The 13535-nt window shown below is 37.1% G+C and overlaps 1 protein-coding gene across 1 annotated transcript in view; it reads left to right on the top strand.

Moving 5' to 3' along the window:
* Positions 1 to 9172: 9172 nt before the first annotated feature.
* Positions 9173 to 13535, top strand: part of PDXK (pyridoxal kinase) — a 47354-nt gene continuing 42991 nt past the window's right edge. The window contains exon 1 of the mRNA XM_012544385.3: positions 9173 to 9541. Within this exon, the coding sequence (XP_012399839.1) occupies positions 9455 to 9541 (87 nt within the window). The 5' untranslated portion in view covers positions 9173 to 9454. The remainder of the gene's footprint in view (positions 9542 to 13535) is intronic.

Genomic DNA, 13535 nt, shown 5'->3' with positions numbered 1-13535 from the left:
AATTAGAGACCAATTCAATAATTTATTAAATGGAGAGAAATACTGGGACCAATGGATCCATGTTGATCCCAGGGCTAGAGGAGACTATCATCTCAAAGAGTCTAGCCCCTTGTATTGGGGCAGCAAGCTTTTTATGGAATAACAAGAACAATGACATTACTGATATTCTAATGAGATCTGAAATGGGTAAACCTTTATCTTGTCAAACATTAAGGAATGTCTATAAAACCTTTATCTCAAACATTAAGAGTGGGACAGTTATAACCTAAGGCAGAGTAACAGACTAGGACAATTGGAGGAACTGGATCACCCCATTAAAAGGGGACTTTGGCATAACAAACTTATATTCTGCAACTTTGTTGAAGTTACTCTTTCAATTAATTATTTAGTTGATTAGGGATCTCTATTATTATTATTATGTTATCTAAAGAAAGTGATAATTTTATTTCTTCTGTTTGTTTATTCCTTCAATCTTTTCCTTGTCTTATTGCTGTAGCTATCATTTCTAGGACTATATTAAAAAATGGTAGTGACAATGGATATACTTTTTTTTTTAGTCATAGCTTTTTATATATTAAACATATGCATGGGTAATTTTTCAACATTGACCCTTGCAAAAGGGTTTCAACTTTTCCCCTCCTTCCCTCTACCCCTAGATGGCAGGTAGAATGGGCATACTTTCTTCACCCTGATCTTATTAGAAATGCCCTAGAAATTCTTTTATCATACATAATTTTAGTTAGCATTTCTATAACTATTTAAAAGTATCAGTGACAATGAGCATCAATACTTTATTTCTTATTTTATTGGAAAGGCATTTAGATGCCTTGGAAAGATCTAAAGCATCTAAAGACATTGGAAAGATATTTTCCATTATATATAACCTTTCCTCTTGGGTTTAGATATTTACCATATTAAGAAAAGTCTTTTTATTCCTATATTTTCAAGCAGTTCTTTTATCATTTATATTTTACCTTGTATTAAATTAACTCTGCATTCCTTTCATCTTTCAAATATGTTATTTTAAACCTTTTTACTAAAAGTTTATTTAAACTTTTTACTTTAGTGCTTATTGGGCATATTGATCTATAGTTTTCTTTCTCTTCATCTCTTTTTAGTTTAATTATGAAAACCATAGAAAGATCTTGGAAAGGTTCTGTTTTTTTCTTATCATTGCAAACAGTTTATGTAATATTAAAGCTGTTTTTTGAACGTTTGACAAAATTGGATAGAATAAAAGCTTCCTTCCTTCTTTCTTTCCTTCCTTCCTTTCTCTCTCCCTTCTTCCCTCCCTCCCTCCCTCCCTCTTTCCCTCCCTTCTTCCTTCCTTCCTTCCTTCCTTCTTTTTTCTTTATTTTTGAACAATTAGATAAATGAAGAGGAAACAGTCACTGAATACCAGTGTATACTCTGAAGTAAGGAGCCATATTACTCCATTCCAATTTTTTTTTTTTTTACTTATTATTTCCTCTTTTCTTCTTCTTATAGCTTTTTATTTACAAACCATATGCATGGGTAAGTTTTCAACTTGACCCTCTCAAAACCTTCTATTCCAACTTTTCCCATTCTTCTCCCCACCCCCTTCCATACATGGCAGCTAGTCCAATACATGTTAAATACATTAAAGTATATGTTAAATACAATACATGTATACATATTTATACAGTTATCTTTCTGTACAAGGAAAATTGGATCTAGAAAGAAAGTAAAAAAACCTGAGAAGGAAAACAAAAATGCAAGCAAACAATAACAGAAAGAGTAGAAATGCTATGTTGTGATCCACACTCATTTCCCATACTTCCCTCTCTGGGTGTTGCCGATTCTCTTCATTATTGAACAATTGGAGCTGGTTTGAATCATCTCATTGCCGAAGATAGCTACTTCCATCAGAATTGATCCTCATATAGTATTGTTGTTGAAGTGTATAATGATCTGGTTCTGCTCATTTCACTTAGCATTATCAGTTCATGTAATTCTCTCCAAGCCTCTCTATTCATCCTGCTGGTCATTTCTTACAGAACAATAATATTCCATAACATTCATATACCACAATTTATTCAGACATTCTCCAATTGATGGGCATCCATTCAGTTTCCAGTTTCTAGCCACTACAAAAAGGGCTGCCACAAACATTTTTGCACATGTGGGTCCCTTTCCCTTCTTTAAGATCTCTTTGAGATATAAGCCCAGTAGAGATGACTAAAAACCACTACAGTGAATTCCCAGTCCCTATATTTATGCACACCTGCATCTTTGATTTCCTTCACAAGCTAATTGTACAATAATTCAGAGTCTGATTCTTTTTGTACAGCAAAATAATGTTGTTGTCATGTATACTTATTGTGTATCTAAGTTATATTTTAATATATTTAACATCTACTGGTCATCCTGCCATTTAGGGGAGGGGGTGGGGGGGGTGGGGTAAGAGGTGAAAAATTGGAACAAGAGGTTTGGCAATTGTTAATGCTGTAAAGTTACCCATGTATATATATCCTGTAAATTAAAGGCTATTAAATAAAAAAAAAAAAAAAAAAAAAAAAAAAAAAAAAAAAAAAAAAAAAAAAGAGAGATATAAGCCCAGTAGAACCACTGCTGGATTAAAGGGTATGCACAGTTTGATAACTTTTTAAATATCATTCCAAATTAATGCATATGTTTTATAAATAAATAGCTATAATAATAAAAATTTTAAAAAACTATTAATATCCCCTAGAAGTCTGTCCTTGACCTTTATCTCTTCTCCTTTTATATTTTCTCAGTTGGTTATCTAGCCAACTCCCATGGGTTTAATTATTATCTCTATGCTGATGATTCTCCATTTATCCAATTCTAACTCTCAAATGACTTTAATTCTTATACTATCAACTATCTAGTGGATGTGAATGTCCAATAAATTAAATATGACTTTAAACTTGTCCAAAATGGAGCTCATTATCTTTTCCCCTAACTTCTCCCATCTTTTACTCTTCCCTGTTACTGTTAAAGGCACTACTGTCCTTCTAGATAACTAAGCTCACAACCTTGGTATCATCCTTGATTTCTTAACCACATTTACCCTACATATCCAATCTGTTATTAAGTCTATCTATACCACAAGTCTTGTAAAAATGTATTTATGAGAAAATATAAGTATATTCTTTCCATAAATATAAATATATTTTCCCACTCAGCTATCATTTTGAAACATGTTCTTATCACCTAATGTTTAGGAGCCTTCTTGTTGGTGTCCCTATCTCAAGTCTCTCCCAACTCAGTTCATCCTTCACACTGCTGCTAAATAATCTACTTCAAGTGAAGGTTGACCCTTCACCCTCCTACTCAAAAACATCATGGCTCCTTATTGCCTCTAAAATAAAATACAAAATATCCTATTTGGCTTTCAAAGCTCTTTATAATGTTTCCCTCTTCCTACATATTAGGGGTATTCCAAAACTTCATTAGTTCAGTTTCAGTTTTTAGATGAAATGAGGCCTTAATAAGTAATTGATCAGTTAACAAAAGAAGGTTTATTTTGCCTTAACATAGCCAAGAATTGCAAAAAAGGATACAATGGCATTCAACTTCTATAGACAGCAGTTCAATTTGTTTCTATCTAGAAACACATTTGGTCAATATCACAGAGTATGTTGATTTGTATGGTTTTCAACTATACTCCAAGTCAGAAGGGTCCAAAGTCTACATGAATGGGACTTTTTATGTCTTTGGATAATTAAGAACTTATAATAAGGGGTCCTCAAACTACGCCCCGCGGGTCAGATGAGGTAGCCGAGGACGATTATTCCCCGTCACCCAGGGCTATGAAGTTTCTTTATTTAAAGACCCACAAAACAAAGTTTTTGTTTTTACTATAGTCTGGCCCTCCAACAGTCTGAGGGACAGTGTGAACTGGCCCCCTATAAGCCCCTATAAGGAGAGAACAAACCATGTCCAGAGGACAGTTTTGCCAGTTTTTAGGAAAAATGAATCAATTGTCAAGAGAAAATCCTATTCAGACCTCTCCTTGTGGAATGAGGCAAGCCAGGAAAAGAAATTTAAAAGAATTTTATTTAGTGTTCCAAAATACTTTATAATTGTGTGCTTTCCATCCCCACCTCCCACCTTTTATAGAAGGGAATAAATAACTTCCATATAAAGACATAAGTATTTTGGTTGGTATGCAAAATCATGAGGAGATGGGATTAGTGTCACCTTAGATCCTTTCTCATTACACTATCAAAAGAAGTAAGCATGACCTGATAAACAAGGTTTAATATGAAATCATTCAGACTGACTTAATAGGAATTGAAAAAAGTCAACTTGTTTTGAGTAAAGAGGGAAACTGATACATATTAATCCTATCACTCTACCTTTCCATTTCACTTTATCTTCGCCTGTATATCCTACAAACAAAAACTGTATATCCTACAAATCAATCAAGGACCTTTTGATTCACAAATCCTGGTCCTTTTGAATTCCAATAGAAGATCTGGGCCTGTCCCAGCCCCACCCAGATCTGAACCAATTTGGGACTACACCCACAGGCCCCTCTAGCTAAATCTCCCATTACAAAAGAGCCAAACTGGGACCCCCTCTTGGCAGAGGTTCCAAACATGCTAGCCTTATGCCTGGCATGCCAGGACCCTCTGTCCATTGGAGTGCTGTTTCCAGTGTCCCTTTATCTTTGCCTTTACTTATTTCCTTAACCTTACTTCCAAACCCCATAATAAACCTCTTTTATCAATCTAGCTTTTAGGACCTATAAATTCTTTTATAGGAAACTCTCACACCCGCTACTAGACTTCATTTAGCTCCGTATCCTTGCACTGAATCCAATGGGGTTGCAGTGGAGCTCCGTTTGACTTCCTGTACCCCAAACCTGCCACTAAACCTCAATTAAACCTAATTTCATTTAGGTACCCCATATCTAGACCTCATCAAGCACATAGCAGAGGAAAAGTCCAAAGAGTCTGCAAGTCATGGGAATAAGGTTGATTAGTAATGGTATTTCTTTGAATAGAGATTTGGGATGAATTTATCGCCAGAAGAGCCACATTAACCTCTCTTGAAGAAGACTCGTGTTGATACCATGTAGTCAAAGACTGAGGGAGGTTCTAAGAAAAGGTCAATTTCCCTCCTTTTCCTTCTAGTGTCTTTCTATCCACAAACACTATAATATAATCCATTGTTTCATTACCCAAATGTTTTTAAGTAACCTGTAATTAACCTGTAATTAAGTAACCTGTTAAGTAATTTTTCTACAACCATCAATAAATCAAGGGCTAACTAGAGGGAGATACTTAGATAGAAAGTCAAATTGGGAATATGAGAAGCTTCTTAATTAGGAGCTTAAAGCAATTGTGATTCATTTAAAATAAATTCCCAATGGGAGTGGATTTGATGATGTCAAAGAAAAAGACATTAAGGGATTGAAAAGGTCTGTTTTGGAAGAATAGGAAAGGGAGAGGTAAAATGAAACAAATTAGATCACATGAAGAGGCACAAAAGATTTATTACAATCAAGGGCAGAAGAGAGGAGGATGAGCATTGTCTCAAGCTTGATCTCATCAATTTAGGCTCTAAGAGGAAATAACTTAATCATTCATTAGGATATAGAAATTTATCTAATCCTATAAAGAATTAGGATAAGAAAGGGGAAAGAAAAGAGAGGGGCTGGATAGAAGGGAGGGCAGAAAAACTAGGGGAAAAAGATAGGAGAAGGGAGGAAGATGATAGAATATAAGTAGTAGGTAAGCTGGGTAAAAAAAACATTCCTCTACTAAGGACAGGATGGAAAGTGAGAACAAAGGTGTATACAGGAGTAAAAATAGAATGGAGGGAAATAAGGGGTTGGTAATCATAACTATGAATGTGAATGGAATGAACTTTCCCATAAATGGAAATGAATAGTAGAGTAGACTAAACATAGCACTTAGGCTTGCTATTTGGTTTCCTTTTATGCATTGTCTTCTCCCATTAGAATGTAAGCTCTTTAGGCACAGGGACTGTCTTTCTGTTTGTATTTGCATTTCTAGCACTGGACAGTTCCTAGAACATAGTAAATGCTTAAATATTTGTTTATTAACTGATGACTGATATTCATATTCACTTCCCCTTTAGTTTTAATAAAATAAAGGAGAAGCTTAAAAAAAATAGAAAATTTAAAATTTTTTTTCTTGAGTTTTTGTAGGAGTCTGTCTTCTTTCACAACATTACTAATATGTAAATATATTTTTCATTACTAGATATGTATAACCTATATTAAATTGCTTACCTTCTCGATGAGGGGGATAGGAAAGGAGGAAGGGAGAGATTTTAGAGCTCAAAATTTTTAAAACAAATGTAAAAAAATTCCTTTTATATGTATTTGGGCAAAAATAAAATACTAAGTTTTTTATTTTTGGTGAGGCAATTGGGGTTAAGTGACTTGCCTAGGGTCTCACAGCTAGTAAGTATTAAAGTTTGAGGCTAAATTTGAACTCGGGTCCTCCTGACTTTAGAGCCAGTATTCTATCCACTGTGACATCTAGCTGCCCCCAAATACTATATTTTTAAAAATAAAATAAAAGATGAACAGCACAAAAATAAAATAAAATAAACTTGCTAAAGCTGAAGAGGAAGGAACAAAACGGAATTTAGAAGGGTGTTATATTGTTCCTAGACTCAAAATAATGTAATTATCATAACAAGGTGTTATGCCGGTAATTAGAGCTAAAAAATTATTTCTTTCCTCTTCTTCAAAGACTTCAAAAGTAGTAGCTGGTTTTTTTTTTTTTTTATTATAGCTTTTTATATACAAAACATATGCATGAGTAATTTTTCAACATTGACACTTGCAAAAATTTCTGTTCCAACATTTCCCCTCTTTCCCCCCACCTCCTTCCCTAGATGACAGGTATCCCATACATGTTATGGGATATGTTAAAGTATATGTTAAATACAATATATGTATACACATTTATACAGTTATCTTGTTGCACAGGAAAGATCAGATTTAGAAAGAAGGTAAAAATAACCTGAGAAGAAAAAAACAAAAATCCAAGTAAACAATAAGCGTAGAAATGTTATGTTATGGTCCATACTCATTTCCCAGTGTTCTTTCTCTGGGTATAGCTGGTTCTGTTCATTACAGATCAATTGGAACTGATTTGGATCCTCTCATTGTTGAAGAGAGCCATGTGCATCAGAATTGATCATCATGTAGTATTGTTGAAGTTCTGCTTTGGTTCTGCTCATTTCACTTAGCATCAGTTCATGCATGTCTCTCCAAGCCTAATAGTTGTTAATGAAGTAAAGGCCATCCCAATCAACTTTGTCCCTAAAGTAAAGGAGAATAGTAACTGCTGAGCCTAGTGGATTAGGTTGCATAAAATGACCCTGACCCTTGTTTCCCTAAAGATAAATTCCTTCTATCATGGCACCTTCCTTTCGTTGCAACACTCCTCTGGAGTTTGTGTCTCATTTTTTCTCTGTGAGCAGAGTTAAACAAGGAAATCCTCATTCCTATGGCAGCTGGCTGTACCCAGTCAGCATACACCCACAGTGACTCTTTTTTTATCCCATTCTTTTGCCACTTTATTCTAGTGTAACATAAAATATAATAATGTTTGCTAACATTTGTTTGTGTGTTACGTGGGTGTTAGAAATTGGAAACATGAAATTTGGAAAATGTGGCAGCTCATCCAGCACCAATTATGGACTCAGCACCTGGATAGGGAAGCTAAGCAATGGACTATTCATGAAACATGTGAAAAACCAAGGCCAGAGTGAAAAAAAAAAAGGACAAATAAAAAGCAGAAGAGATTTACAAGTTTAGAAACTTAACCTAAATAACCCTAGAATGCAGACATGTATGTATGCATGCATGCACAAATATGTATTCATATATACATTATGTGTACTTGCATGATGCATATGTGATTAAAATATTTTAGCCAGCCTGAAAGCCAAGGAGGAGGAAAACAGGGCTATGCTTCCACAATGTTTTAATTTTTTACAGACATGTAGATTTAGATCATATATATATATTTTTTCCTTACGCTGAAGTGGAGTAACAATGTCTATAGTAGGAAACAGAGTTAAGGGATAAAAGTAAATTATAAACAGCTAAAAGATTGCAAATGATTTTGTTTGAGGAAGTGGAAAGCCAAGGCAAAGTGGAGAAAGATAACTATTATTTATTATTATTTTTTATACATGAGCATTTTTTAAAAAAAACATCTTTCCATCTTTCCATATGAGTCGTATTGGGAGAGAAAAATCAAAAGGGGAAAAAAAGCCACAAGAAAGAAAAAAACAGGGGAATAAAGGGTGAAAACAGTATTCTTTGAGCCTTATTCAGTCTCTATACTTCTTTCTCTGGATGTAGACGGCTTTTTCCATTCGAAATTTATTGGAATTGCCTCGGATCACTAAATTGCTCAGAAAAGCTCAGTCTATCATAGTTGATCATCACACAATCTTTCTGTTGCTGTGTACAATGTTTTCTGGGGTAACCCTAGATAGAAACCAACACAACACGGAAATAACCTGAATAAAGCAACATTGCCATCTGTTTTTCTTTCTTTGCTCATTCATAAACTACGTACTTGTAATTGTGAATGTGTTTGGTCATGGAGGAAGCCCTGAAATCTGCAAACCCAGAATGTATGTGTAGATGCTAGCATCCGCAAAGTGGGAGGAGTACCAGCCATTTCATGGAGAGGTTCCCGATCACCCCACGATCACCCCCTCCTTGTCCTTAGATAGCCTTATTCTAGCTCAGAGTTAATGATGTAAAAACGCAGATTTAATGGGAAGGGGATGGTTTTGCGTTGTCTGGATAGAAACATGTGTGGGGTGTTGATTTCTTTGGAAAAAGGAAACCCGGGGGGTGAGTGGCTGCGTAGTGCGAGTGCTGGGCGCGATGCAACATAACAGCTCAGATTCCCCGCTAGCTCCCAATCATTCTGAAGCTGGCTCAGAGGTAATGATGTAAAAACGAGGACTTTTAGGTGTCCGCACAAATCGCCTGAACCTAATTCCTAGGAGAGGCCCACGGAGCGTGCAAGAGCCCACCTTAGAAGCAAGAGCCGGAGGCGACACTTTGACCTTGGCTCTGGCCTACGTCACACCTGTCAGCAACACCCCCGGCACGCGCCCGCCCACTTCGCACCAACAGCTCGGCCCAGCTCGGCCTCGGCTCCGTCCTTCCGGTCTTTGCGCTCCGCCCCCCCTAGCTCTGCCCCCCGCCTCCCGGGTCCCCCGCCTCTTCTCCCTCGGTTACAGCTGCTGCGCTCTTGGCCGGATTCCTTGTCTGCTTGGTCCTTGCCTGGTCGCGATCTTCTCCTTCTATTTCCCGAGACCAATCCAGGTTCAATCCCGCCGGGGCTCTGTCCAGGTGGGCTGCCCGCGCTCTTGCTCCTGACGTCCTGAATCCTTTTTCCTCATTCCGCCGACTCCAAGCCTCAGGTTCGCCTACCGAACGAAGGAGAGCAGCATGGAGGAGGAGTGCAGGGTTCTGTCCATCCAGAGTCACGTCGTCCGAGGCTATGTGGGCAATCGAGCGGCTACTTTTCCTTTGCAAGTAAGGCGTGGGTGGAAGGGCGCGGAGGCTGGGGGAAAGTCTTTGCGTGGGAATGGGGAGAATGGGCTCTGCCTCCCTTTGCCTGAAAGCCATAGGGAGAGACAAGGAAACTGACTGGTTTTTGGAGAAGGTTTGGGGGTGCTGCTGGTGAGCGAGTCTGGAGACGCTATCTGGATCCCACGACCATCTCTCTGGGACTCCCCGATCCCCACCCCCTCCACACACACACACCTTTTCTTGGGAGTTTATGTAACTAACTCTTTTGTCTGGGTTCCAGCTTCCGGCTTGTTAATCTGTTAAGTGGTCTGGGCTTTTGAGGGGAGTTTGGGGCCAGACAAGATAACACTCACAAGACTTGATTTTATATTTATATATGCACATATCTATCCACATTATAGATACACATCACATAGGAGGTTGGCAGGGCAAGACGAGGCTTAACGCTTAGAAGACATGTATACATTCTATCTACCTATCTATACAAGTAAATATCCATCTACATTATAAATACATATATATGTGCAGGAGGTTATGGTAGGGCAAGGCTTGACACTTAAACTCTGTATATATTTATATTTACATATATATCCATCTACATTATAGATACAAATTATATTCTATGTATCCTTAGGGCAAAGCTTTGTAGTATCTTTGGTATCCTTAGTTCTCAGGCAGCATTCCGTTCTTAAGCAGACGGTTTTGTTGTTATTCAGTCACTTTTCAGTATGTCTTTTCATAACCCAGTTTGGATTCGTTTTGGCAAAAATGTTGGAGTGGTTTATCATTTCCGTTTCCAGCTCGTTTCACAAGATGAGGAACTGAGGCAAACTTGACCTAGGTTACACAGCTAGTGTCTGAATCCACGTTTGAACTCGTCTTGATTGCAAGCCAGTTCTCTCCACTGCGCCACCTAGCTGGCCCAAATTATAAGGGCATGTTTCCAAGGTTGCTACAGAGTGAAAACCTGTGTAACTGTGTTAACTACTTTTTTGCTTTTGTGAGAAGACTCCTTTCTTTAAAAAGTAGTCATCGTTTGTTTTAATTATTTAGAAATTAACAGGATTTTTTTTAGTAGAGGATTTTCTTGATTGTATAGTAGATCAAATGTTCCTAATTAATTTGTAAAAAATTATCATTATTAATTTAAAATATTATTATTATTAATTTTAAAAATTACAAAATAAAAAATGCTTTGGATTGTTTTTTCCCCAATAAGATAAATCAGAAAGGAATGTTTAAAAGTGAAAAGAAAATGGGTACATATGGTTTACTTTACAATATTCTGTGTATAGACTTTGTGAAGCTGCCATATAATATAGGGGTTTTAAAGGGAACAAAACAGTGAAGGAGAAGCAGAAAGTGGAAATCATGTATTTGGTATAATCTAAGTATCTAAGATTCAGTTTTTTGTTTTGTGTCTTCCTGAAGAAGGGATAGAAAACAGCATAAATGAGGCATAGATAAGAGGATTAGATAGTGTAGATAGCTTGAACACTGTCTTGTTTTACAGAAGTCGCCTGTGCAAAAAAAATATATATTTTATTAAAGATTTCCCTCTGTTGATTAAAGAATAGGCTGAGTAAGAGCATGGTTTTATTGTTTTCAGTTTCATCCAAAAGCAAATGCATGGATTTTTTTTAACCTTTGCAATAGAAGACCAGATAATTGTTTTATTTTGGTTTGTTTTTTATGAACTTAATTTTGGGTACATTGCATAAAAGGTGCCAAAGTCAACATATTGAATCAATATAGTTCCAGAGATCTTAATTGATACTGTTGCTGATTTCAAAATATTTTCTTTGTTTTGTTATGTTTTATAACTTGGGTTTGCTAATTGTTTTCAATTTTACAGGATACATTTAAATTGCCAAATTGCTAAGGCATATTTTAGAGGTTGTAAAAGTGCTCTGTAACTATGGATAACTAGGTTTCTATTCAGAAGTATAATCTTCATCTAGATGATTTATCAGAAGAAAGTTTTTTAAAAAAGGGTAAAAGAGACCCTGGGGCTTAATGGTGTGGTCTATGCAGAACAAAGGCCAAAACCAGAGATACAGTATAAAGACCTTTAAAAATAGGGGATTTGATCTTTATTGGATATAAGAGGGAGCTCCCGGAATTAATAGAATGGGAGAGGAGGTTTGACAGCTTATTTCTGTAGATGGCCTTGAATGGGAAGATTAGTGTCTGGAAGACTGGTGAGGAATTGTCTTCATTTTCCACTTGCTCTATTTGGTTTCTGCTAATTTCCCTAGGTTAATCTCATAACCTCTAAACACCTGGGAAATACATTCTTTTGTTTTTCTTCTTGAAGGGGTGGAGGATGTTTTCCTAAACTCAAAGTTCAACTTTCCAGCTTTCTTCTGGACTTGGATTTAGATTGTTCTTCTGGATTCAGATTTAGGAACATCATCCCCCAGTACTCCTTTGTGGAGTGCCTTCTCATGGTCTCCCTTCTCCCACTTTTCTCTTGTGCCTTATTCTTGGAAATATTGGTTAGCAAAGCATCATCCGACATCACTTATATATAATCCTAAAAGTTACCTGTATCCAAAACTGTCAAGTGACCTATCATTTTTTCAAACATATCCCAGTAACCATGGAGATTACAAAGTAAAGCCAAAATCTAACCCATGCCCTCAAGAAGATTAGTATTTTTCTGCAATGTCATGCTAATAGCCCTTTATCTTTGTGTCCTGTACCCATTCAGAAGAATAAGTGCCAATTGCCTCTCTTTGGGAGGTGGGATGCTGCCCATGAAGGCACAACACTTTGATAAGGTGCTCTGGGAGAGATGATTTTGGAACAACCCTTGCTCTGGAATAGAAAATCAGTTAGGAAAGTAAAAAAAGTTGTTTGCTGAAGTGGGGCCTAGTTAATAGTAGAAAACATTAATTTGTAGTGGACCCAGTCATCATGGTTGATGAAGTTTAGATTTGGGATACCCAAATGAAATTAGGGTTACTAGTGGTCAGGAAGTTAAATGAGGTCTAGTGGAGGCGCAAGGGTAGGGAGTTCTGAGGATTCCCTTTCTGGCAGTGCAGAGATCCTCTATAAGGGAATTTACAGACCCCAAACCCTAAATTGATAGGTTTATTATGGGGATTGGAAATAAGGTTAAAGTCTAGTTAAGGAAATAGGTGAGAGTAAAGAGGCACTGGAAACGGTATTCCAGTGGGCCAATACCCTTAACCGGCCAGCTTGGCTTTTCCTATGAGAGATTTAGCTAAAGGGGCCCGTGGGTGGAATCCCAAATTGGCTTAGATCCAATAGGGGCTGGGACAAGCCCAGATTCTGCTATTGGAATTCAAAAGGGGTGCTTTTGACCAGGATTTGTGAATCAAAGGTGCAGGCTTCCTGAACTGATAATGCAGCTGCCAGGAGGGGTTGGGAGTAATCTGCACAAATCAATCTGAAAGTATTATAAGGACCACAAGCTGCTTCAATGGCTGTATAACTTCCAATGTAGTTCAATAGTATATGAACAGACTTGCCATCTAGGGGAGAGAGTGGGGGGAAGGAGGGGAAAAGTTGGAACAGAAAGTTTTGCAAGGGTCAATGCTGAAAAATTACCCATGCATATATCGTAAAGAGCTATAATAAAAAATATATTTATGAACAGAAGTGGAAGATGTAGATGGTGAGAATAATGCATGCATTATTAATTTTTGGTAGGGTCAGAGAGGCAATAAATTAAGGAAAGCAAGGGATTTGGTTAAAAAAACTGGTTCTCTAAGGATCATGGGAAGGAAGAAAGAAGCCCAAAAGTAGCCCAATGGGAACTGGATCTGAAGTTGGGAAGAAGTGAGTTCAGATCTAGTGTTAGATATGATGATGTGCAAATAATAAGGTCAGTGGTAGTTGTGATGAAGTGTGAGAACTGGGGTGGGAAATTCTCTCTGGTCGGGTATAGGTCCCTTGTGAAAAAATTCAAAAAACGGAAAGCTGTGTGGCAAAAAGGGATTTATTGGCATTGAGAAGCCAGCTTGCTAGG

Source organism: Sarcophilus harrisii, chromosome 3 (assembly GCF_902635505.1).
Source record: "Sarcophilus harrisii chromosome 3, mSarHar1.11, whole genome shotgun sequence".
In the NCBI taxonomy this organism is placed as follows: domain Eukaryota; kingdom Metazoa; phylum Chordata; class Mammalia; order Dasyuromorphia; family Dasyuridae; genus Sarcophilus; species Sarcophilus harrisii.
The sequence above is the reverse complement of the archived record's forward strand: the minus strand, read 5'-3'. Positions and strand labels throughout refer to the sequence as shown.